This window comes from Molothrus aeneus, chromosome 2, assembly GCF_037042795.1.
Source record: "Molothrus aeneus isolate 106 chromosome 2, BPBGC_Maene_1.0, whole genome shotgun sequence".
NCBI classification, from domain to species: domain Eukaryota; kingdom Metazoa; phylum Chordata; class Aves; order Passeriformes; family Icteridae; genus Molothrus; species Molothrus aeneus.
In genome coordinates this window covers 53,423,909-53,447,618 of record NC_089647.1, presented here as the reverse complement: position 1 = coordinate 53,447,618, position 23,710 = coordinate 53,423,909, and the positions used below count along the sequence as shown (strand labels likewise).

The 23,710-nt window shown below is 44.3% G+C and overlaps 1 protein-coding gene across 5 annotated transcripts; it reads left to right on the top strand.

Moving 5' to 3' along the window:
* Positions 1 to 663: 663 nt before the first annotated feature.
* PHF11 (PHD finger protein 11) lies at positions 664 to 23,705 on the top strand. 5 transcript variants are annotated; one of them, XM_066544978.1, is made up of 12 exons: positions 710 to 761; positions 1,671 to 1,744; positions 5,010 to 5,124; positions 6,002 to 6,137; positions 7,787 to 7,894; positions 8,642 to 8,775; positions 11,681 to 11,727; positions 15,209 to 15,267; positions 15,665 to 15,731; positions 17,528 to 17,650; positions 18,884 to 18,955; positions 22,771 to 23,705. In XM_066544978.1, the coding sequence occupies exons 4-12, from the start codon at positions 6,030 to 6,032 to the stop codon at positions 22,908 to 22,910; spliced, it is 858 nt and encodes a 285-aa protein (XP_066401075.1). In that variant the 5' UTR covers positions 710 to 761; positions 1,671 to 1,744; positions 5,010 to 5,124; positions 6,002 to 6,029; the 3' UTR covers positions 22,911 to 23,705. The 5 variants fall into 5 exon arrangements, with proteins under 5 accessions (XP_066401074.1, XP_066401078.1, XP_066401075.1 ...); XM_066544977.1 differs by lacking the exon at positions 1,671 to 1,744 and having other exon boundaries at positions 664 to 761; XM_066544979.1 differs by lacking the exons at positions 710 to 761; positions 1,671 to 1,744 and adding an exon at positions 852 to 951.
* The last annotated feature ends 5 nt before the right edge of the window (positions 23,706 to 23,710 follow it).

The window sequence follows — 23,710 nt, the reverse complement described above, 5'->3', positions numbered from 1 at the left end:
CTTTTTCTCTGAAAGATTTAGGTGTCCTGTGGCTGCTATCTCGGTGAGAGTACCTCATTCCTCTCTTTAAAAAAAATATTCCACATACATAGTTTCTGTTTTAACCACAAAAGCTACATTTTAACGACAAAACTACATTTACCATACCACTAAAATGTTAATACAGCACTAATCAATACAACATAATACATATAGTAAATATCTGTGTAGAGCCAGGTAATAGACACTTTTCACACTACCCCTCTACAGAACTGCCTGAAACGAAGGCGTGGGCAGCGTGGGGTCGGCATCTTCCCCCTGGCAACAAGTGACAGGAAGCTGCACCCGGGGAGGCTCAGGTTGGACAGCAGTTTTGTGATTCTGTGAAAAGTGAGCACGAGGCTAGGGAGGGATGCAGGATATCGCCTTTTCCACGGTGAAAGCCCTCGGATTGGCTGCCCGACGGCAGCCCGGCGGTGGTGCCGGGCACGGGTATCGAACCCCGGTACTGGACCGTGACCCCGGCGCGCCCGTGGGTGGCGCGGCCACGCCTCCCTTATCACGTGACCGGTGCCTCAGCGGCGCGCCTTCCCGCCAGCCACGCGAGGGCCGCTGCCAATCAGCGCCGCGCAGGTGTGCGGGGCGGAGCATCGGCGGGCGCCACCGCGCATGCTCCGTGCCCCGGCCGGACGCGCTCACTTCCGCGCGGGAGAGTTGAGGGCGGGGGAAGGGGCGGTGGTGGTGGCTGTGACGGCTTGCGCGAGTCGGGCCGCGAGCGGGTGGTAAGTGCTACCGCGGGCGGGGGGAGCGCGGAACCTCCTCAGCGGCGGTCCCGCAGCCCCGCTCTCCCCGCAGTGCCAGCGAGTGGACCCTGCCGGGGCTCGGGCTGGGCGGGGGCGCCGTGAGGCGGCACCGGGAGCTCCGTGAGGGCGGCCCCGGGGGGCCCGGGAGGTACCGGGAAGAAGTTCTTTGGTGGGTGAGAGTGGTGAGGCACCGGCACGGGTTCCCCAGAAAAGCTGTGGTAATCTGGTCTCTGGCGGTGTTCAAGGCCGGGCTGGATGAGGCTCTGAGCAGCCCAGTCCAGCGAAAGGTGCCCTGCCCGTGGCAGGGGGCTGGAACGAGATGGTCTCAAGTGAGAGGTGATCAGAAAGACAGCTTTGTTTGTTCCTTCTTCTTTCTTGCGAAATCTGGGTGTGTTTGTTCTGTACTGACGGGGAGAATGGGGAGATGAGTGTTGGTCGTGTTTAGCTGTGGAATCTCCAGCCGTGCTTCTTTCCCCACAAAGCACAAATGAGGGACAGTGAGTGTGGGGTAACGGGGGTGTGATTCCTTTCTTTCTTTCTTCCTGCTCCCGTAGATCCAATCCTGCACTGCGCTGGAAGGAAGAGGAGAGCAGAGCAGGAGCTGGGGCAGTGGATTTCAATAGCGCGCCGGAATTCAGGGGACTTGGGTTCTTTTCCTTACTCCCCTATACTAAGAGATTCTGTGTCTTTGCCTCCTCCTGTGTAAAATATGGGTATTTACATACAAGAATGCTTTCAGAACTGGGTCTGGAGAGCAAATACTTAGACAAATTGGTAATGTTTCAGCAGGATTGCTGAATTTGAAAGTGTTATAAGCCCTGGACTCTTGCCGGCACTGTTCTTCTCCCTTTTTACTTTCTGTTTCCTTTCCTGTTTCCTTCCCTTTAGTCACTGTTGTGAAAAAATGAAGAAGCGAAACCAGCAGCTCTCCTTCTAGGAGATGGCACAGGAGGAGTGTCCAGGTGTGACTGTTCTCTCAGCTGCTGCTCTGCCTTCTGTTTTGCAGTGTCGTTTGTCCTGTCATGAGCGGAGGGCAGCAGGAGCCCCCCAAATCTTGCAGCTGAATTGGGCCCCCTGGGTTCCCTGTAGTGGTAACAGTGGAAACAAACGGTTGCAGAAGGATTTAGGGACAGCAAGGGATTAACTATAAAACAGCAGGTGAAAATCCAGCGTTGATAAGTGGAAGATGATGGATGTGGCAGAGAAACAACCATAACACTGATGCCCTCCCTACTTAATCTGATGCTACTTAAGGAGATCTGGGGAACTGTGATACTGGTTTGGGGTTGACAGGAGGGTGTTGGGTCATTGTTTGGACTTGATGATCTCAGAGGTCTTTCCCTACCTAACTTAACCCAACCAACTGACAAGTATGTGACTCTCACTGAAAGGTGTCCCTTCTGTGGGGACAGGAGGACAAACCCATGGATCTGTCCCTATGATTTCTGTCTTGAATTCTCCCCTTCCAGTTAGGTACAAATCAGGGTACTTTTGTACCTTCCATTGTTTGTGGTCACATTGCACAGAATACCCTGGAGGTGCAGTTTGGTGCAGAACATTTCCTGGTAAGCAAGGGAAAGAACAAGGCCACACGTCTCCCACACTGCCTCACATTCCTCTCCAGACCCGTGGCAGTACAAACCACCAGCCCTCCACCCAGTTTTGTCTGCTCTGATCACCGTGGGCCCCCTTGCTTGTTGAGCTTCGTGGTTTTTTCACTGCTTTATGCTTCCAACAGTAGTTCTTTGGAAGTGTCAGCTCTGTGCTCAGAAGCAGGCTAAAATGTGATTGAAATAGTGAGAATTGTTAAGGAAAGAAGGAAAAATACGGAGTGATATTGTGGCTTTGTAGTGTAAATGGTAGCCCATCCTTTTGGAGGTGGTGTGCTCCTCTTTGAGTGTAGCCAGAAGAGTATAGGAGTGACAGAGGTGGAAAAAACTGCAGACAGGCTTCTGTACAGAAAAGAACTAAATAGTTTCAGATTCCTTGGCTTTAAAAAGATACAGCAGGAGAAATAGTAACAGAGCAATGCTGTCATGAGTGCTACTGAAAGAGTGGGGCGAGGAGCAAGGATTTCTTGCCTTTTCAGACAGATCCAAGTGCTTCAACTGGAATCCCTGAGTGGCAGGCTTAAGCTCTCCAAAAGAAGGGCGTTGCTCAGATGAAATGTAACTAAACTGTGAAACTGGAAACCTGCCCTTAGCCTCTCCCTTCTTGTGTAGGAGCAGCCAGCCAGCTCCATTGCCCCGTTTAGCTCCATGTCCTCTTCCTGGTAGTACTGTAGCAAAAAGCTCAGGAAGAGCACGGGCTCCTGTGGGGGTTTGTTGGGTTTGCACAGCCAGGTTTGGGTAGCAGGAGGGCTACAGGGGTGCCTTCTGTGAGAAGCTGCTGGAAACTTCCCCCGTGTGCAGCAGAGCCAATGCCACTCAGCTCCAGGACTGACCCTCTGCTCCCAAGGCTGAGCCCAGCAGGAATGATAGTAACACCTCTGTGGTAACATATTTAAGAAGGAAAGAAAAAAAGTTACTGGGCAGATATAATTGTGGGCAGAGAGGAATGGAGTGGGAATATGTGAAAGGAGCAACTCTGCAGACACCAGGATCAGTGGAGAAGGAGGGGCAGGAGTGCCTCAGGTGCCAGAGCTGAGATTCCCCTGCAGCCCCTGGTGCAGACCATGGTGATGCAGGATGGCCCCTGCAGCCCAGGGAGGTCCATGGGGATTCAGAGATCCATGCACAGCCTGGGAGGAGGTGGGTGCCTGAGAGAGGCTCTGACCCCATGGGAGGCCCATGCTGGAGCAGGGTCCTGGTAGAACTTGTGACCCTTGCGGGGAGCAGCACTGGAGCAGGCTGTGCCTGAAGGACTTCACCCCATGGGAGAGTGACCTGTGTTGGAGCAGTTCATGGAGAGCTGTTGTTCATGGGATGGACTCACGGAGGTGTTTGTGGAGGACTGTCTCCATTGAGAGGGACCCCACACTGGAGCAGGGGAAGGACTCTCCTTGAGTGTGGCAGGAGCAATGAGTGATGGACTGACCATAACCCCCATTCTCCATCTCCCTGTGCCTCTTGGGGGAAGGAGGTAGAGTCTGGAAAGAAAGGAGGGGTCAGGGCAAGGTGGTTTTAAAATCTATTTTACTTGTTATTATCCTGCTCTGATTTTGTTAGTAATAAATTTAGTTAATTATCCCCAAGCTGAGTCTGCTTTGCCTGTGATGGCATTTGGTGAGGGATCTCTCCCTGTCCTTAGCCCATGAACCCTTTGTTATATTTTCTCTCCCCATCCAGTTGTGGAGGGGAGTGATAGCATGGCTCAGGGGAGTTCCTGGCATCCAGCCAGGGCCAACCCATCACAGAGGGACAGGATACAGGGCTAAACAGGGCTGTAGGTGCAGGCTGGCTGCTTCTGCACAGAGGAATGGCCAAGAGCTGGATTTCCACTGCTTCAGGATTCCTAGAAAGGTGCTGGAGTAAGCCCAAGGCTGACCATGATCAAGTGTCTTCTGTCCTCCATCAGCACCAGGATTTCTCTGGAGCCTGTAAGAACACCAGGGACTGTAGAGTCCACGTTTAGCCCCTTCCTTAAAAAATTCCTAGAGCTGGATCCTCTGACTGGGCCTGAGCAGGCACTATGTGTCTGTATTGAATCCAGGTATTGGTTTGCTGCAGAGAGCTTTTCCTGTATTCTAGGCCATTCAAACTCTAGCTCATTCTTCTTTTGAATTTCTTTCTGTTCTATTCTAGTTCTAATATGTCCTTGTATTTCTGTTTGTTTCTATTGTATTTATTGATTGCTCAGGTTCTGAAACTGATATGATGGTCAGTGTATAGATGGGTATTGGAAATCAGTTTCTACCCTGCCTTGCTTACAAGACATAGAAGGAAAGAGGGAAAAAAACTCCAGCTGTGTGCAAAGGCAAAGTGACTTGTGATTACAAGTAAATTGTCAGAAGTGTGAGCCAAAGGGGAAAAAACATAAAAAATGCTCTTCTAGTCTGGTGGTGCTTTCACTTGGGGCTACCCAGTCTGTTTTATGCAAGGGGAATGGGAGCTAATGAAAACAGTTTGTCTGTTGAAACTTGGAAAAAAGTTGCAGAATTTGTTGGACTATGACATTTCCTGCCTGTTTTGTGCTTGGGCCTTACTACCTCTCACTAGAATAATTTAACTTCAGATCTTCCTGTTTCTTGAAAGTAAACACAGATTTTTCTTCCCCCTTGTCATACAGGAGTTTGTGCTGTCAGAGGTGACGTCTCCAGCAGAGGATAGTTTGGAGTATCACACCTAGTAGGAGTGGGAAGTTGTTGAAGATTTCTGTGGTGGACTTGCACAAAAAGCACAAAGTAAAATTTCTGCTACAAATGTTATGGGGTGATGCTCTAACCTGCTGGTGGGGGATGTGTGTAAAGGCTTGTCCAGAAACACTTAGACTGCTTTTGTGAAGTATGTAGGTGGCCTCAGAATGTTGCAGCTGCTGGAGAAAGGCTATGTGAAGAACAATTAAGACTTAAGTGTATATGGCCAAGAAAAGATAACAAGTGTCCCTAGGAAAATTCCCAGGGCTCAGGGAAAATTCTGTCACTCCTGTTAGCATTTCACCCTTTTGAGGGAGAATGTTTGAATCTCTCACTTAAGATTTTTTTTTTTGTGCCCCAATTTACTTGTAGACCTCTCCACACTACTTTGCTACATCCTTCTTACAGCAATAAATTAGTATTTCTTCCTTGTTTTCTGTGAGCTCCTGGAAGGCACTGTTGAAGCTTGGGGGCAGCTGTTTTTCTGTCCTTTGTTGACTCGCAGACCCACACATGGCAGCAGTAGGTTAAGAAAACACTATGAGTGATTGCCCTCCTCCAAATAAAAGGAGTTTCACACCTGAGAGCATGACTTGCCAGGCTGCTCTTGGATCTGTTTTTGGAGCAGATATTTCAAGCAAGCTTGGAAACTCTTGTATTAACCCTTATGACTTGTTAGTGACTTTCCAAGAGGAGATAAACCACTCTTTCTCCCGCTCTAATTGCTGGAGCTCCTGGGATCTGGTTTCCATCCCACTGCTGTGCCAGGTGCAGGCTTTTGCTGTTCTACTGGTAGTTGTTACTGGAGGAGCAAAGCACCAGGGTCAGGGGATGTAGGTGAAGGAGCAGTTCAAGGGCAGGTGTTGTCAGGCTCTGTCCTGCTTGGCCTATGGAAGTTGTTCAATTGCTTTGTGTTTTGTCCCAGTTTTCCCGCTCTAGGTGCTTTCTGGATAATGGCGAAGATGGTGAGAACGACATGTGCATTTTGTTCAGAAGGGGAGGCTGGCTCTGTGATGTATATCGCCACAGAGAGAAATATTGCAGCTCATCAGGATTGTCTGGTGAGTGCCTTTAGCTGGTCAGTACTGAAGGGATAGGGGGAAAGTTTCCATTGCTTATCTGTTTTTGGTTTTGCAATGATGTCTGGATTGAAAGGCTGGTTACTCAAACCAGCAAGTTTATATTATGAAAAGCTTAAAGAGCAACAGGGCTTGGCCAGGATTTTGGAGCGGGAGAGGATGTGTCTGCACAGCTGGTGCTGTTGATTCGTGGTGTTTTCATGTGTCTGTTGCTGAGCAGTGGTCCCAGACACACATGAAAACACCACAAAGACCACATATGGTCTAGCAACAGGAATAGGTCTTCTCGAGGCACTGTTGAGACTCATCCTCTTGGATGAGGATTCTCAGACCACACAAAGTTGTATACTTAAAACTTTGCAGGAAAATATCCATATCACTTAAAGATTAAAAAACTTTCCAGTGTGTCACTAATTTAAAAATAAGGAATAAAAATATCAGAAGTTGATGATATAAAAATATCTCTGAAGCTCTTAAATGTGTTGCAATCCTCCTACTCTTCTTGCCTTCCCTTTATTCTGGAATGTTGGTGGAGCTGGTTCTTGGAGTGCAGAATCAATTACAGCTGCTGTATTCTCCCTTCAGCAGAGGGAGAATATAGCTGAGGGCAGTTTAGTGCCAGAGATTGCTGCTAGAGCAGCTTTCTGGCTGTCACTGTCCCAGCATTCTTATTCTCACAATTGTTATGTCTGCATCTTTACTTTTCTGATATCTTTTTTGGCTGGTTATTTTTTATCAGAATGTTTCACAACAGCGTTGTTTTACCGCACTTGAATGTTTTGTTTGAAACAGGTTTTATTATGGCTTTAATGTTTCTCCAGTGTTAAAACTTCTCTCTCTCTCCCTCTCTCTGTTTTTTCTTTTTTCTGCTTTCTTTCTCCTCCCAGCAACTTTACTCATTTCTCTGCCTTAGGCTTGTTTGTGCTGTTGGGTTTTTTTGCAGTCAGTTATCACCCTCTGAGCAGACAGACTGCGCCTGGTAGTTGATGAAAGGGTAGCTCCCTTTTGTTTGGAATTAGCTGCATGTAATGCTTAGGAAATATTTGCCAAGAACTTCCCCTTCCTCACTCACTGTCATGGCTCAGCAGTTCTATGGGAATTAAAATGGCCTGAGTGTGCATGTATGCATTTTTAGTGAGTTTCTCCCAGGATATGTACAATGCTTCTGTTTTTTTCCTGCAGTCAGCTGTTGTCAGCATTGGGCTGTATGGAAATCTTATTACAGAGAAATGTTGCATCCAGGTGTAGGCCTGAACAGCTGAGCAAATAATAAGATGTCCAAGGTGTGGAGGTCTCTTGCCTGAAGATCTCATCCTTACTCTGGGCACCCTGGAATTTCACATTTTCTTTGATCATATTTTTAATAAGTTAACTTTCTCACCTTATTATCTTTTCTTAGTTTGCCTTCAGGTTTGTGAAATCTCCTGTGTGGAAGGGGGAACTTCTTTTGATTGCAGAAATGCTTAAGCTTAGCTCCTTGTTCAGTGTAGGTGAAACCTTTTGTTAACACACAGAAAAATCAGCCTTCTTAGGTAGGGCAAGTGCAAGAAGAAAAGATGTATTCCTTGTTTCTCTTCAGCACTGATGACTGAGTCATTCTTATTTCTTATAACTGTCTCTTTTGTCTTTAGTTATTTTCCTCAGGATTTGTGGAATCTGAAGATCAGAACCCAGAAAATCTGGAAATAAGGTTTGATGTGTCATCAGTGTTAAAGGAGCTCAGGAGAGGAAAGCGGCTGGTAAGGAGATGTTTCTGAGTCTGCAGTTAGTCCTGTCTCATAGTGTTGAAGGTTGTCTAGCCTGTTCTGTGCTTTAAAAAAACCCATTCAAGTAGCTGGTCCTTCTGATCTAGTAAGATTAGGGAAATTGCAGGTTTAGCATTGGAGTCATTGATTTAACATTTGGTTTGGTGGAATTTAGTTCATTCTGTATTAAAATGCAGGTGGGTTTTTTCCTGGCCTTTTGTGTCCTTAGTTGAAGTTTCCTGAGACTTTGGTGTAGAACTAAGCCAGTGCCTGAAACAAAAGAATGCAATCCACAGTTGTAAAGGGGAACACATTCTGAGTTTAGCAGAAATATGATTGATTAAAGGAGGGTTTTTTTAATTGCCTTTGTCTTCAGCTGCCCTCCTCCCCAGTGTCCTGGGTGGAAACTCTTTTTATTACGAAGTTAGCCTAGGAAACATAAATACAAACATTAACACGAGTTAATGTTGAAATAACTTGGGAAAGTTGCTAGTGCCCTCACATGGCTCTTTGCCTCATTTTACAAATTGATCAGTATGAATTAGAGGTAAAATAGCAAAAAGGTGGCTGCAGTAATGACCAAGGTAGGCGTTTGCAGGAGTGAATTTGCCTGATGAATTACACAGAGGTGACTTGCAATGGAATACTGGATTTTCCCACAGAGAACATCATTTGCCCTCTCTGGCAGGATTTGGAGTAGCTGCCTGTGGCATTTACGTGGCGAACCCTCTCCCGTTGCAGGTGTGCAACTTCTGCCGCAAGAAGGGGGCCACGGTGGGCTGCGAGGAGCGCGCGTGCCGCAGGAGCTACCACTTCTTCTGCGCCCTCTGCGACGATGCCGCCGTGGAGACCGACGAGGTCAACGGCGTCTACAGGTACCTCACCCAGTGTCCTCCCACTGCCACTGCCAGCCTCGGGGGGTCAGCAAGGGGGACTTCATTGGGTGGGGCTTAAAGGGCTTTTAGGCAAGGAAGTAAGTTCCCCTCTCCTAAAGCGATCCTCTGTTTGCAAACTGTGGGAGAAGCGTTCTCATTTCACAGGAAAACTTTACTGCAGTGGGAGGGAATCTGTTCGGTGCTTGAGCCTGTAACATCACTGAAAGATAACAAGGAAAAAACTGAGAAAGTCAGTCTTTTGTGACTCTCTAGCCAGTCTTCAAGAACCAAAACTTTTATTAATGTCACTCAAATTCTAAATTTTTTGTTGGTTCAGAAGCTCCAGTAAACGTGGTCTGAGCACAAAGCAGGTTATAGCACTTCTAGGTCTGCTCACATTAGTCAAATTTGGGTTGTTTTCCCACCCCATGCTAGCAAAGAACTTTGATTCCCACCAAAGCCCTTGTATGTCAAGTATGTTGCTAGCAATAACATGATTGAATGCATTCTAAGTAAATTTTCTGTCCTGATCATGCTAGTCCTGGTGTCCACTGCCTTTGGGCTGCCTGCATTGCCATTCACAGATGAAAGCAATTGTTTGGAGGATGCAGATTAAGGGGTTGAAAAATTGGGGCTTCAGGGACCTTTTGAAATGCTGAAGTTATAGTAAAGTCTGAGGTGCATAAAAGCCCTGATGCTGATTTCTGTGCAAGGCCAGAGAGGTCACAGGTCATGTTAGACTTAGATTGATTTGGGGATCATCTAATCACTACTTGTTTCAGAAAGGGGTGGACTAGTGCAGTCCTTGGTAGTGGTGGAAGATGGGTCCTTTTGTGTCAAGAGACTCGCACTCCTGGCTGGTTCACAGCACACTCTGTCTAAAATGAATGCATCTGTGCAAGGCTGTAAGCCCAGCTGTGCAGGGAGGATGGGAGCTGTAGAATCTTCGTCAATCTGCAAAGCTCATGAAAGAGTGTAACTGGGAAGATAGAAACTTTCTATGATCACAGCATAAATGGCTTTCATCTTATAGCTTTAGAAAGGATAACTCAGGCTCAAGAAGACTGAACTCAAGATGTTGAAAAACAAGTGGGACTGACAGCAGTCTAGATACAAACTGGTAAAGAAGTGCTTGCATATACAGTTTAGTTTGGTGGCATTTTGGAGCTGGTGACCTTGGAGGTTTGGAAGAGGGACCCTTAAAAATGCTTTAAGTGTCTGTGCAGCACTGATAGCCTAGGAAACCAGGCTATAGCAACCTGTATTGAGGAGTTGGGGAAGGATTAGATTAGAGAAGGATAGTAGGACAGCTTTCAAGGATTTGAACCTAAAGACTTCTGCACAGTAGCAGTGGTGTAAATAAAGCACAAAAATTGTAGCTAGCTGAAATTATTGGAGAGTACACTTGAAAAACAGTGGATGTGGATTGACAGCCCCTGCACATTTTCATGGTGAAATATAACATACCAAAAAGAGAGAATTCCTTCAAGAGAGGCAGAGCTGGTGGCTTTAAATTCTGAGTTGCCATCGTTGTGGTGATGGGTTTTGATCATCAAAACAAATGGAGCAGAATAAAAAGAGAAAGTATATGGTGCTGTGGAAGTGGCCAGTAAGAGCAGAGGTGGAGAAATCAGTACAATTTGCACTGCTGTCTTGCAAAAATGATAGTAGGGGAGTGCTTCCAAATAAAGTGGCCTGAATAGTAAAATATACTGTCTGTACTTTATAAGATGTTCTTGTGCTTAGGATGGGTTGTTTTTAACTGTGAAAGACTAGAACTAAAGGGAGGGGAAGAATAAAAAACATTCTCCAAAGGGCAGTATTAGAAATTCAGGGATGTAAATAAGGTGTCTCCAGTATATAGCTTTCTGATGGCATTGTTAGGCATACCTAAAACTGATTTGTTCTGCTTCAAGATGCATTACAGGCAAAAGAAGTTCCTCATCAAGCCAACAGTCTGCATTACTAAGGGCAGTATGACAATAATTAGAAAATGTCCTAGTAAAAGCAGTTCCCTTTAAAAATTGCCATGCCTCCTGACAAGGCATTTTTGCTTAAGAAGTTACTTGGGATGCTTCCGTAAGAAAGGCATATTATAAAAGTTGGTTCATGTTCTCTGCACATTATCCAAAAGATAAGGAATATTTTCAGATAAAAAATTTGTTTCATTTTGCCTCTTCCAAGGAATTCAGATTGCTCTCCTAGAACCACTGAAAATATTCCCATTTCACATATTCCTGAAGTGTTTAAGTAACAAATGGACTGAGCAGCTTTAAGCTACTGGATCTCACACAGGGTTGCCCCTCGTACTCAGGATTTGGGGGCCATTCCATGAGCACAGGGCAGAGGGAGGGAGGGGCACAGAGATCTCCAGGCAGGTGAGTGCATGGTGGTGCCATGTGGCACTGCCAGCATCCTGCAGGGCTGAGGAATGGAAGGTGACACTGGGCAGATGTGTCTGAGGAGGCTCCTGGCCCGTGTGGGGCAGAGCTGCTGTGATGGAGCGGTGTCAGGACTGTGGTGTTTCACCTTGGGAGCGTTAATCTCATTTCAGTGTCTCTGACCCAGTGATGGCCACACGCATGAAATGTGTCTGACTCGGGGCCTGAGCAGTGGGCAGGCCCAGACAGGGGGGCTGATGGAGCTGATCATTCAGAGCTTCAGTGCTGAGAATCCACTGCGGCTCTAGGAGTACAGACACAAGGTTGTGCATGCACAGGACTTTAAAGCAGGTGGTTTTTGAGGTGGGTAATGCTGAACAAAAATCCTGGTTTTTTTGAACTGTCTTTCAGTTTATGTTCGATGGAAAGAGGAGAAAATATAGGTTCAAATAGGTCAACATAACTCAGTTTGCATATTTTTTAATACTTCTTCTCTTCTTCTTGAAATTGAACTTAAATTTTAGAGTGTTCTGCCCAAAACATGACCCAGGGAATAGGACCAATCGCTATGGTGAGTTTCTTTAATGACTTCATTGATTTCATTTGTTTTAAAAGTTTGCATCCTACAATCAGTAATTCATAAGAACAAGATAAATACTACCACCTTCGTATCAAGTGGTGAATTTCTAATCTTGCAAGAGTGGTTTGGTTATGATCCACATGTATGCACAAAAAGGAAGGTTTTTTGAAGTGGTAGAAGTTAAAATTTAATCCTTCCCGAATCTCCTTGAAAACTGACTTAAACCACAATGGACCTAATCCTTGATGGAATCATTCTTACTCTTCTTTGGGCAAGTAGGCCCAAGCAGCTTGTAAAACCCATGTGAGACAGGCGAGCCACACACAAGTTTGCACTAGATTAGTAAGGAAAAGACTGTTTCAGGATAAGTCACCTTGGGATTTTATCTGTGTTTATGCAGACATTGACATTTGCATCTTCTGTATTCACTGCAGTAGTTTTTAAAATAGGGCCTTTCATTCTGAAGGATCCCAAGAGCTTTTTAAGTGTAACAAAAGGGTTGTACAATCCTTGTTTAGGGATTGCTTCCTGTGCTGCAGAAATGCAGCTTCATTTGGCAGTCTTGGCCCTTCCTGATTCAGAGGTATTTGGAAATCCCAACCAAAGCTGGACATTGTTAGCATAATGCAGAGAACTCTGCTCACGGTGAAGTGGCTCCTGGACTGGCCTTCACTTTGAATTTGACCTCAATTGAACTGAGTCTTGCTCCACCCTGATGACACTGAAGAGATGGGTTAGGTGATTATAATTTAAGCTTTTATTCATCAGGGGCTTTGCAGAAAGACTCCACAACTTGTAAAAGTTGGAAGGTAGATATGTATTTATTCTGCACTGGGCACATGTGGGATCTCTCTGAAGCTAGCTGCAGGGTCTGAGGAGCCCCTCTTATCTCCAACAGGCCTCGCATTCCTTCCACCTTGTTTGGGGTAATGAGCTCTTCTTATCAGGATCCCTGCATTCCTTTTTCCATCTTTGCAGGCCTTTGCCAGCACAGCAAGTTACAAGCTGAGCAGGTTAAGCAACATACATCATCTAAAACAGCTGTCCCGACTCTGAAATTCATTTCTACCCTAAATTAATTCCTAACCCCCCTGGCTCACTTTTTAGCCAGACATACAGTCTTTTCAATATCTGGTATTGCTGTGGTTCACTCACCAAATGCATCCTCTTAGTTTACTTAGTAGTTTCGCTTTTAATTTACCCATAGTTCTGAATCCTGACCTTTCTTCCCTTTTCAAAATTATTTTGATTTCTGTGGTCACATGGTTGTCGGTGTCTGTTGGGGCTGCCCAGGGTGCCAGGTGATCTCCTGTACAAGTACTGGACAGGCCCAGAATTGCTTTGTTTCCAGTACCAGATAATATTCAGGCATTAGGTCCAGCCCTCTAGACCACTCCTTGTTCATCAGGAGTACTTAAGTCTTACAGGGTTGAATCACAGAATGATTTGGGTTGGAAGGAACTTTGAAGACTATCTAGTTCCAGCCTGCTTGCCTTGAGCAGGCACATGTTCCACTCGACCAGGTTCTCAAAGCCCCATCCAGCCTGGCCTTGAACATTTCCAGAGACAGGGCATCCATAACTTCTCTGGACAAACTGTTCTAGAGTGTCAATACCCTCACAGTATGGCATTTCTTTATATCTAACCTAAGCCTGCTGTCTTTCAGTCTGAAGCCATCTCCCTTTGTCCTGTCACTACATGCTCTGGTACAAAGTCATTTTCTGGCTTTCTTGTAGCCCCCTTTAGAAACTGGATGGGGTTTTTGTCTTCAAATGCTGCATATGCAATGTTCCCTGAGAAGAGAATTTTCTCCTAGAGGAGTTCTTCTAGTGGCACTTAATTTAGAGACCTTCTGTTTCTGAGGGGTAAATGAATTCTGCTGGCAGTGTCTACCCTGCCTCCTGAATGAGCTTCTCTCACCTCCTGAGGGTAGCTTACCCTGGGAAGGGGGGAGCAAGTGGGAGAGTTGAGTAGAAGACACTTGGTTCCCTGAGCCCAGTGTCTCCTGCTTCATAGTTTGGAGAATAGGGGATCAAGGAAGATCCCCTTATTCTTGTTCATACAATATTCTTGTGCTGGAATGTCAGAGCTCTGCTGTGTGATTGGAAAGAGATAAAGGTGCCTTACGGGCCAAGAACTCTCCTTGCAGCTCTGTGCAGCAAGGATGTGAGAGCAGCTTGGACTTGGAAACAGGCTCCAACCTCTGTTTAACTGGAAGAGTTGGATGTGGACAGAGTAAAGGCTGACAAATGCAGGAGAGCAGCCAGCACTGTGCAGGGCAGGAGGAGCTGGGCTGCTCTTCAGACTGTGTTCCTCTTGTATAAGGCATCCTTACAGCAGATACCAGGGAGAGCTCAGAAAATCCCATCATGTGTCAAAAATACCACACTGGACAGCAAGGAACACTTGTACCTACAGCAGTATCTCCCACACTGCCCTGAAATTGGCCTTACAGGTTTGGTTTGCATGAAGTGAGAGACCAATTTCCTTTCAGCCCATGAGAAATGCAAATGTACAGCACCAGTGCCCAAAGCCCAAACTTGTTTTCACCGCCTCTGTATACAGCAATGGCTCCTCATTCCTCTTGATAGGATGATTTCTAACAGGGAGGGCCTTACTAAGTACTGCCCAGAGGTTCTGGAATTAAACAGGGAAGGGAAAGTATAACCCCACTGTACGCTAAACATTCAGGTTTTGGTGGGTGGTTGCACTCTTCTCTGCCTTTCTCTGCTCCTGCCATGTCTTCTTGCCAGAGCTATCCCTCTCTGCTTGTGATACTGTAGCTGTTTCCAAAAGCTGCCAGTTGTGATGTTGGCAAGAGTCTGGTGCATGCTCATGGAAAGGATGCAGTGAAAGCAGAGAGAATTTTTCAGAGATCTTGTACCACATAACTACAAACACTTTGTAGCATAAATAATAATAAACTGACAAGTCGAATTATTACAATAATAGTAAACTGTCAGTCAAACAGTAAACTGACAAGTCAAACCTTCTGGAGGTTTTCTGGGAGGGTCCTTATGTTGATGAAAACTCTAATGCCATTTGTATGTCTTTGATACACCTAAGTAATTCTTTATGTAGTCTTAGTTTTGAGGGTGTATTAACATACGTAAGAATTGTTTGTTAAACCAAACTGTTTTTTACCACCTAGAAGTGATGTTGCTGCCAGGAGGAATAAGTTTACTCTGCCACAATTAAAAATCTACTGAGTTGAAAAGGTTAAGTGATATCCTAATGCTATAATGATTTGCACTTTTCCTAATGGTTGGTTGATGCTTGCAATTTTCCTTAATGGAAACAGTGTGAATTCTGCTGAAATGTCAGGTTTTTGGGAAAGCTGAAACATATTTCTGCCTTGCCACTCAAAGGGCCTTATTTCCTTAGTTTTTTGGGAAAAGAAGGAATTTAAATGATATGTGATGGTCAGTCTGAGGTTGTGACTTTTGTTACTTTGTTGTTTATTGATTCCTAGATGCAGCTAATAAGAAAAGAAGACGTACGTTGACGTCTCCCACCATCACAGAAGAAATGGTAATTCTAAATTTCAGTAGTACTAAATCAGGAGACCCACACCTGCTACTGCAAAGGACTTGCATATCAAACCATTCTGACAGTGTTCAGAAAGAGCCTTGGGAGTTCCCAGTAGGCATTTGTTAACTTCTGTGCTATTTGCAAATGCAGTGGTTAAGGAAGGTGGTGTCCCAGGTGTTTGGCTTTTCTTAAAGCATTTTTGCTTTGAAGCAGTTTTTGCTTCCATTTTCAAAATAGAATGTCTGCAGAAGAATATTGTTAGCCACTCAGAGAAGCTGACTATGTTCACAGACATGTGGACTGCTTTTTATCTTTCTGCTAAGACACAAGTATGATAATGACAACAGCAGTAAATGTCAGCATGATGTAAAAATGCATTGTTTTGATTTTCTTACAGAGTACAGAAGAGACAGCAGAAGAAAACAGTTTAAGAATACTAAAAAGAAAAAACAACAGGCATAAAGGTGAGACTCATTGGATACCAGAAGGGTTAATTCAGTTTTTACTGTGCCTGTGAAACTTTAAGCAGAGAAACAAGGCATGCAAATGCTGCTCCTCCAGCAAGGACAGTGGGAAGACAAGAAGAAGATATGTGGCTCAAGAATGCAGTGATAGATGGAACAAAGGACTTATTCTCTGGGAGCCTGGGGTGGGATTTATGATAATGGATAAATTGTAAGTGTATGTAGGGAGTGTATATGAGCAACACACTTAATGTAGAGCCACAGTGTTCATGTAAGGTTAGGTGAATTCCCTGCAGAGCCTTGGGCCTGAAGAAAGGATGCTCTCTTTAACTTCAGTGTTAAGGAGCCTTATTCTGATATTTTGGACATTTGATAACAACTTCATGGAGCAACTAGGAGGTACTGTGATCTGTTATGTTCAAGTGCAGAGCTTGGAGATGGCTGGTAGCAAATTCTATGCTGCAAATGTATTTTTATGATTCTCCTGAGACAAGTGGCACTCTGTGCTCTGGTGTGGCAGCAGAAGTCTGATTTGAATGTTTTGATAACTGTACAGCAAACAAATGCCTGTGGTGAGACTTGCCTGTGATGTGAGCTGGTGATTCAGATGGGAATGCCCCGCTCTGGCTGGCTGCTGTGTTCAGCTCTGTCTTCTGCAGGCAGGGGTGCCTCTGCCTGACGTTCCTCCTCCATATCAGAACAGTTAAATCTGAAATGGGAACCCTGGAAGGCATTAACAGAGGAGGTGCTCTGAGTAGGGGGCAGCACATCTTGCCTTTGGAAGCCTGGGTGTACACAGGGTACTTAACACAATATAGGCTTTCACTGCATATATATGGTGTTACAACAGTGAGATGCATCACAGGAGCTATCCTGCAGTTTTCATGTTACCCTGAAGCTCCTGCTGCAGTTGCTTGTTGGGATTCTGCTGGCACTTGGGAGTTTGGAATGTGCTAGATGGTGATTATTCACCTCACTGTGGATATGCTTAATGTATGTGCATGGTATTGCAAGTGGCTGCCTAGTGGTCTTTTTTGAATTTCATTACCACTGTAAAGAACAGGAAACCGATAAAGAATCCTGGAATACTCCTAGAGCATCTCGTGTAAGTGAGAAGGCATTTCCTCACAAATGTCTCCAGTAAAATGTAACATTGTTTTTAACAGAGACTGGTGAGTGAGCCATCCAGTGGCTCTTTGCTTTTAAACAGCCCATTGCATTGATCTACTAAAAGTTGCTGCTGCTCAGCGATAAAGAAAAAATAGTTATTTCTCTATCAATCCAAATCTGACAAAGTCAGTATATAAAATAGGATGTAATAAAAAACTTTAGTTGCCTGGATCACTTGGAATAAAAGTAGCCTCAATTTTTATCAAATCTGATTCATTTATTGCACTGTTTTCAAGCTTTAGCTTTAGCTTTAGTCCATGGTGTAGTCCTAAGGATTGGTGAAGCTGCAAGCAAGACAAATCACTAGGGGGTATCATGAGCTTTAGGAATGGAACATTTAGAGCTGTGGAGCTGTTTGCTTGTGATGAATGAAGCCAAATCTAGAGCTTAAGGAATTTTACATCCAGCACAGTGCTTACATTTGCCTGGCTACTTTTTTGTTCCCACTTAAAAGGGCTGTGTGGGTGGCTGGAGGAGCCAGAGATCTTCAAAACTATTTGTTACTGGTGGAAGGGCTTTGGCTTAAATCTTAGTTTTTAGTTTGGCTTAAGCTTTAGTTAGAAGAGAGGGAGCAAAGCCCACTTTACAGATCACTTCTGTATGAGAATGCTTTTGTGTTTTAACAGTTCAGATAGACTTTGTTAGGAAGTGCAAACAAGCTGGGCTTCTGGATGACATATTTGAAGAAATGCTGGACACACTTCATCTGGCTCAGGAAAAGCTGATGGATGACAACACTTCAGAAACAGGTATGTTTCAGGGGCACCCATGGCAGGGACTCTGCTGTCAGAGTAGAGGTGCAGATCTGAATCCTGGGCACTTGGCCCTGGGCAACCTTCCTGAGAATAGCATGGTGCTAAATAACTCAGTCCTTATTTCTGCAGCTGTGCAGGAGGTTGAAAATTACCTCTCCTTTTGAATGACCACTTACAATGAAAGTTCCAAGGAACTTCTTTCTCAAAATTACATAAGAGCTGCCAACTCAGCATCTCCACTGAGACCTTCTGACTTGAATTTTTGAAGCCACCTTTTACATGCTGACATAAGCATAGGAAGGTTCAGTCCAGCCTCTCCTCCCAGGAACTGGGGAGCAGAGAGGTCCTGAAGAGAGCCAGGTTTTATTTAGGTCATAAGCCCGTGTTGCTCTTGCAGCTTCACAGAGGTACCAGCTGTCTGTTAATATCAGCACTCTCTTCTGAGTGAAAATCCCTAAGTATGTACATTTTAAGGCTTTGGATGATTTGTTACAAGTGTACTGTCAGCTGTTAGTGTCTGTTTCAGGTTTTTATGGGTTTATCACCTTGTATGAGGTACTTTGTTTTTAAAGAATTCCAATCTAATGTTGCTTTGTCCACAACACAGTTAAAGAAACTTTTGAACTTTCCTCTCCAATTGCCCTCCCAGTTTTGCAAAGTTAGGAGTAATACCTTTGCATAAAGAAGGCTATTTTATGCAAAGTAACTGAAGCACATGCATGGAAAGTAAAATGTCCCACCTGGAAAGTCTTCCTTCATGAGCAGCTGGTGTGTCAGTTGAACTCTGTGAGTCTTTTGTATTTTGCTTCAGCAGAAGCCTCAGGTATGAAATTGAGGTGTAATTCTTGGATATTTCTTAACAGCAAATGGGGATAGCTCAGCCCCACAGCTGATGAGTCAGGAGGAGTTGGTGCAGTCAGCTCTGCCATCACACAGTCCTGGCACACTGAAGTCAAATATGACTTAAGTATATTGCTCTTCTTTAAATGCACTGTTCATGTGGTGCAAACACAAAAAAGGAATAATCTTCTGTATGAAACTAAAAAGAAAGAATTGACAACTTGATCCTTTTTTTCTCAATATAGATTATATGAGAAGGAAGACATCTTAAAACCTTGAGCAGTCAGTATAATGGAAAATAAGTAATTACTCTTTTGTGGTACTTCTAATGTAGGGCTCTGTAAACCTTTACTCAGTAGTATTACATCAAATTATCTCTTTCCCCAGAGTATGAAGAGACAGTGATGGCACTGTTTGACTGTGGACTGTTTGAAAACATATTGACAAATATTTATTCAGGTATGTGCAGAAAAGCTCTCAGAGGAGCAGCTGGTGTGGGATTCGGCATTGAAGTTATTCTAATGAGAATTTTGATAGAACAATAATTTAAAATGAAAATTCCAAGGAACCTTTTTTCTCAGTGTTATATAAACAGTTGAATAAAAGCCATGGCTAACTGAATCTTTAGAAATACAGTATATCACATGGGGCTGGCTGACCTGAAGGAGGGAGCCACTCACAGTTCCACAGCTTTAGAAGGCCAAAGGGTCTCCACCCTAGGGGAACTCTGCTCTCCTGCAGTTTATTTGGGTTCCTTCTCCACAGCCTCCCTTCAGCAGTTTGCCAGTGTTACAGCTCTGCTGCTGGCTGACCAGTACTGGTCAGAGTAGTGCTTTCCACTGAAACACAGCAGCCAAAGGCCAGCAGAACTCACCTGGACCGGGGGGCAATTGTGCTTTGAAAAACAAGATGAGAATGCTCAGAGTGAAATGCAAACAAAGGCAGGAACAGTTACTTGGGAGTACTGGTGTGGAAGGAAACTGTGGGGCTTGGATTCTCAGCTGTTTGAAGCAACAAGGCTGAAGGTGGTTTTCAGACAGGCAGGTCTCATGCTTCCCATTTCCCTCTCCAACAGCTGTTCTAACTTTTGCTTTAATTTATTCTGGTGAAAAGAGTTTTAATTAGCTAATGTTGAGGTTTGGTTATGTGAAGATGATGTTTGCTGTTTCTCCTTCACTTGACTGAAAAAGCCACTCCTCCCTTCAGTCTCCTGTTCTTGCACTTAAATTCCTTTTTCAGCAGTTGGAGTGTCCAGTGTTGCAGTTGTCTGACACAGGTTCCACCACTGCCTCATCTGAGGACATTAAAACATCTCTGCTCGAAATTCCTCATGTGACACAACCTTGGATCACACTTGTTTCTTTCACTGCTGCATCAATTATTTCATCCTCTTCTCAGCTTACAGGAAAATCTCTTGATATTGGCACCTCTCTGCACACAACCATGTGATTCTCATGGGTACTAGCTGTCCCCTCTCCAAATCCCCACAACTCAAGCAGCTCAATTCTTCCTGTACCGCACAATCTTCTTTTCTGAGACCTTTTTATTTCAAGGTCAATAATAATGAGGTTGGTTCCACAACTGATCCAAGAGGAGCTCTTAGAATGAAGCAGTGAGAAAGAAATGAAAACCATGCTAATTACAAGTGAAACTGTAGAGGGGAAAGCAAATCACCAGCTGCTATTTTTTCTTCTTTTTTTGTTTATTGTTACTGTTGTCATAATCTCTTATAAGCTCTAACTAGCTTTGTGGTGACATACTAAGTCAAGGACTACATAAAGTAGGACTGGTATAAATTCTGTGTTTCAGGCTGATGATTTTGGGTCATCTGCCATGCTTTAAATTCAATCTTTTTGTCACTTCTTAAATCATCATGCAAATACTGTTCTAAAGCTTTACATGCCAGCACAGCAAGGCTACTCTGAACTGTAACTGGTGAAAGGGTTTTTTAAAACCCCTTTTTATATACAAGGATCCACACTCCTTTTGCAATGTGCAGCTTTACTGCAAACTCAACTGCATGTTAAACCTTCCACACAGGATATACTGTTGCCTCAGCAGCAGTTTCAGATTTCTTGGTTGGAGGTTCTTTTCCTCTTCTCCAAGGGAAAGTGACTTCTTTTAGTTTTGTTTTCAGTTCTGTTGTGCATCCTGCTTGGGCAGGATGCCTCCATCAGATTCCCTCTCCTCTGTGCTGGTCAGCAGTCTGGTCAGAAGCTTTTGAGCTCCTTGACAGCATTTGTTTTCAGGGGTTTGTAGCAGCAAATTCTGCAATTCAGATAAAGGTTATGGAGACAAAGGCCATGATACTTAATTTTAAAACTGTTGTGCAGTTCCTTCACTGAGAGCCCCATAGCACTTGGGGCAGTCATTCCAGGTCCACATCCCTCAGGCCATTCCTGATTTTACAGAAATACATTTTCTTTCCCTTCAGCTCATTTCCTCTATGAGGTGGAAGGTTCTCAGTCTCTTACCTGTCTTCCTTTCCTGTGGAAGCATTTCTGTAGGCCAGTCATTCCCATCACTGATAGCTTCTCTGGGCTATTTCTATTTCTGCCACATCCTTTCGACAGGAGAGAAACTGAGCTGTGGGTGTTCCATCTGTAACTCTCCCAAATGCTGAATCAACAGGATCACAGAGTGTTCTGAGTTGGAAGGGACCTGCAAGGATCACTGAGTCCAACTCTTAAGTGGCATGTATGGGGATAATGGGGATTGAACCCATAACCATTGGCATTATTAGCACCATGCTCTAAGCAGCTGAGCTGCTTTGTTCATTTCTGATCATTAATTCATATCCAGATACTCTCTTAAGAGGGCTTTTCCCCCTCGTTCCACTTGTACATGTCAAACTTCTTCAGGCATGTGTCACCTGAGTGCAGAGGGAAGGGGCATCTCCTTCTCTCCAGTCAGAGCTAGGCTGGGGCACCAGGTCCCTCTTCAGTGGACACTACCAGAATTTCCCAGCAGGCACCAACAGTGCTCTGGCTGCCCATCTTCAGCAGCCACGCCCAACTTTGGGTAACGGATTTAAAAACGTGTCCCTGTCCATCACCTTCCACATCCACCCACAGGCAGCAGGTGCTGTGTTTTCTCACTCAGAGGAAGAAGCAGTGGGGAGGCAAAAGGCCAAAGTGCTTTCCTTTCCTTTTTTTTTTTTTTTTTTTTTCAAATCACTTCAGGCTTTTTTATTTTGAATGGCATAGGGTAAACATCTGGAGATGTTTCTGCACTCTCCTCACTGGAACTTTGGAGACATTTTTCAACATCTTCTCCCCCAAAAGAAGAAAAATACATTCCGTTTGTACAAAATGTCTTCTTCTTACTAGGATCTGAACTCTCAACATTCTCACACACTGAGAAAGTTGTTTGTTGTTCACAGACCAGCCTTGCTGCTCAGAGGTCACCAACACCTCTGTGTGTCCTGCTAACTGACCAAAGCAGGTGCTTCATTGAAAATTTGGAATTAACCCTGTAAGGTTGTGGTAATGCTTCTGAATACTGGCCAGGTTCCTTACTGAGCTCTCACTGACTTCAGTAATCTTTAACATTAGGGAAATGGAAGCAGCAGAGGGAAGCAGAAATGCAGTCAAGCAGGGCTTTGCAAATAAGGTAAACAACTTGGGTAATCCCATCAGGATACTGTCAATAATGATTGTGCCAGAAGCAGGAGAATAAATGCTATTGAATTGTGGTTTTGAGAATCAAGTTCTTGAATGCAGTTGTCCAAACCATCTGGTTTTAAGTTTAATTTTGTTGTTGGCTAAAATCCATTAGGCTTGTAAATTTGCTTTAGGAGTGTAATTCAGAGATGGTATCTTTAAAGATTTAAAATCATTGTTGGGGGAGTTCTCACACAAACAGGCTCTGAAAACAGAACCTTTAAACTCATATGCCAGTTAACACAGGGGATTAGTAGCTAAACTAGTGATTTTTACATATGCTGAGATGTTTGAAATTTAATCTCAAAACTAGTTCTGTTATAGAGGGATGGCAGAGGACATGACTCCTGCTCTGTGCTTTCTCTGACACACCAGTCAGGCTCTCTGCAGACAGAGAGTTCAGCTCTTTGTGAGGACACCAGCTGTGCAGGGTGGTGGGTTACAGGCATTGCTGCAGAAAGGGAAAGGCTTTATTGTAGGTTAAACCAAGCAGTGGTAGCTCTGCAGAGTTAATGAATATGTAATGTATTTTATATCAGTAATACTTATGTATAATAATAAAATCTTTTTATTCCTTCATAATTAAAGCTTTTTATCCCCTTTTCATAATAGGAACAGAAGAAAAAATCCAGAAACTTCTGGAAAACAGAAAAAGACTGGATCACAAGATTGAGCTGCTGCAGGACTTAAAAGAAGCCATCCTTCCTACTCCAGAGAACATGGCCAGCACATCCAGTACAGTGTCTGAATAACCCCTCTCTGTGATGGTGCAATTGTTAGGATTTTTAATGATAAAAACCATAGACCAGTCTGGTCGGTGCCCAATTTCCCAGCCCGAAGATGAGGGCTGAATGGGTGCAAGAATGTGCTGTTATACTCATTTTTATACCTCACTGTTGCAATAATTTAAAGTCCTTCAAGTGTTCAAATTTTCCTCTTCAAATTTTTCCCTGGTTCCACTATAAATTTCCACTTATATTGCACAATGGAATATAAATGTGTTACTAACTAAATTTAGCTTTTGCAACAACTCAACAGAACCCTCCAGGGAAGACTTTTTTTCTCAAAGCCAGGGGCGTGTTCAGCTGCCACAGAACACTTGCTAAATTCACTTTACCTGTGGGAGCCCTCTCCTGGCTGGGCAGTAGTGCCTCACTGTCTGTGTCTAGACAGTGATGTTTGAAGGATCATAGTGCTGCTTTGGCTTTCCCAAAAAAGATAAAGGAGCAGCACTTGCACTCAAAGAAGTCTTCTGGATTACAAACAGGAGTTTAATTTAAAAAGCCACATTATTCTTTATTGACTGGTCCAGGGGCACTGTTTCTGCTATACTGGCAGTGGTAAAGCAGTGTTTGCAGGCAGACCAGAAAGGGTTGGGCATTATACTCAGAACAAGGACAATGTCAAATGGAGCAAAACAGTGACTGGATCGTCCCTTCTCCATTAAGAAAGGGTTCAACTTTCATGTGTTTTGTCTTTAAAATATTGTTTGAATACAGAAAAGCCACAACAGGCTAAGTTAATAAAATAAAACATTTTTTAAAGGAGCTGT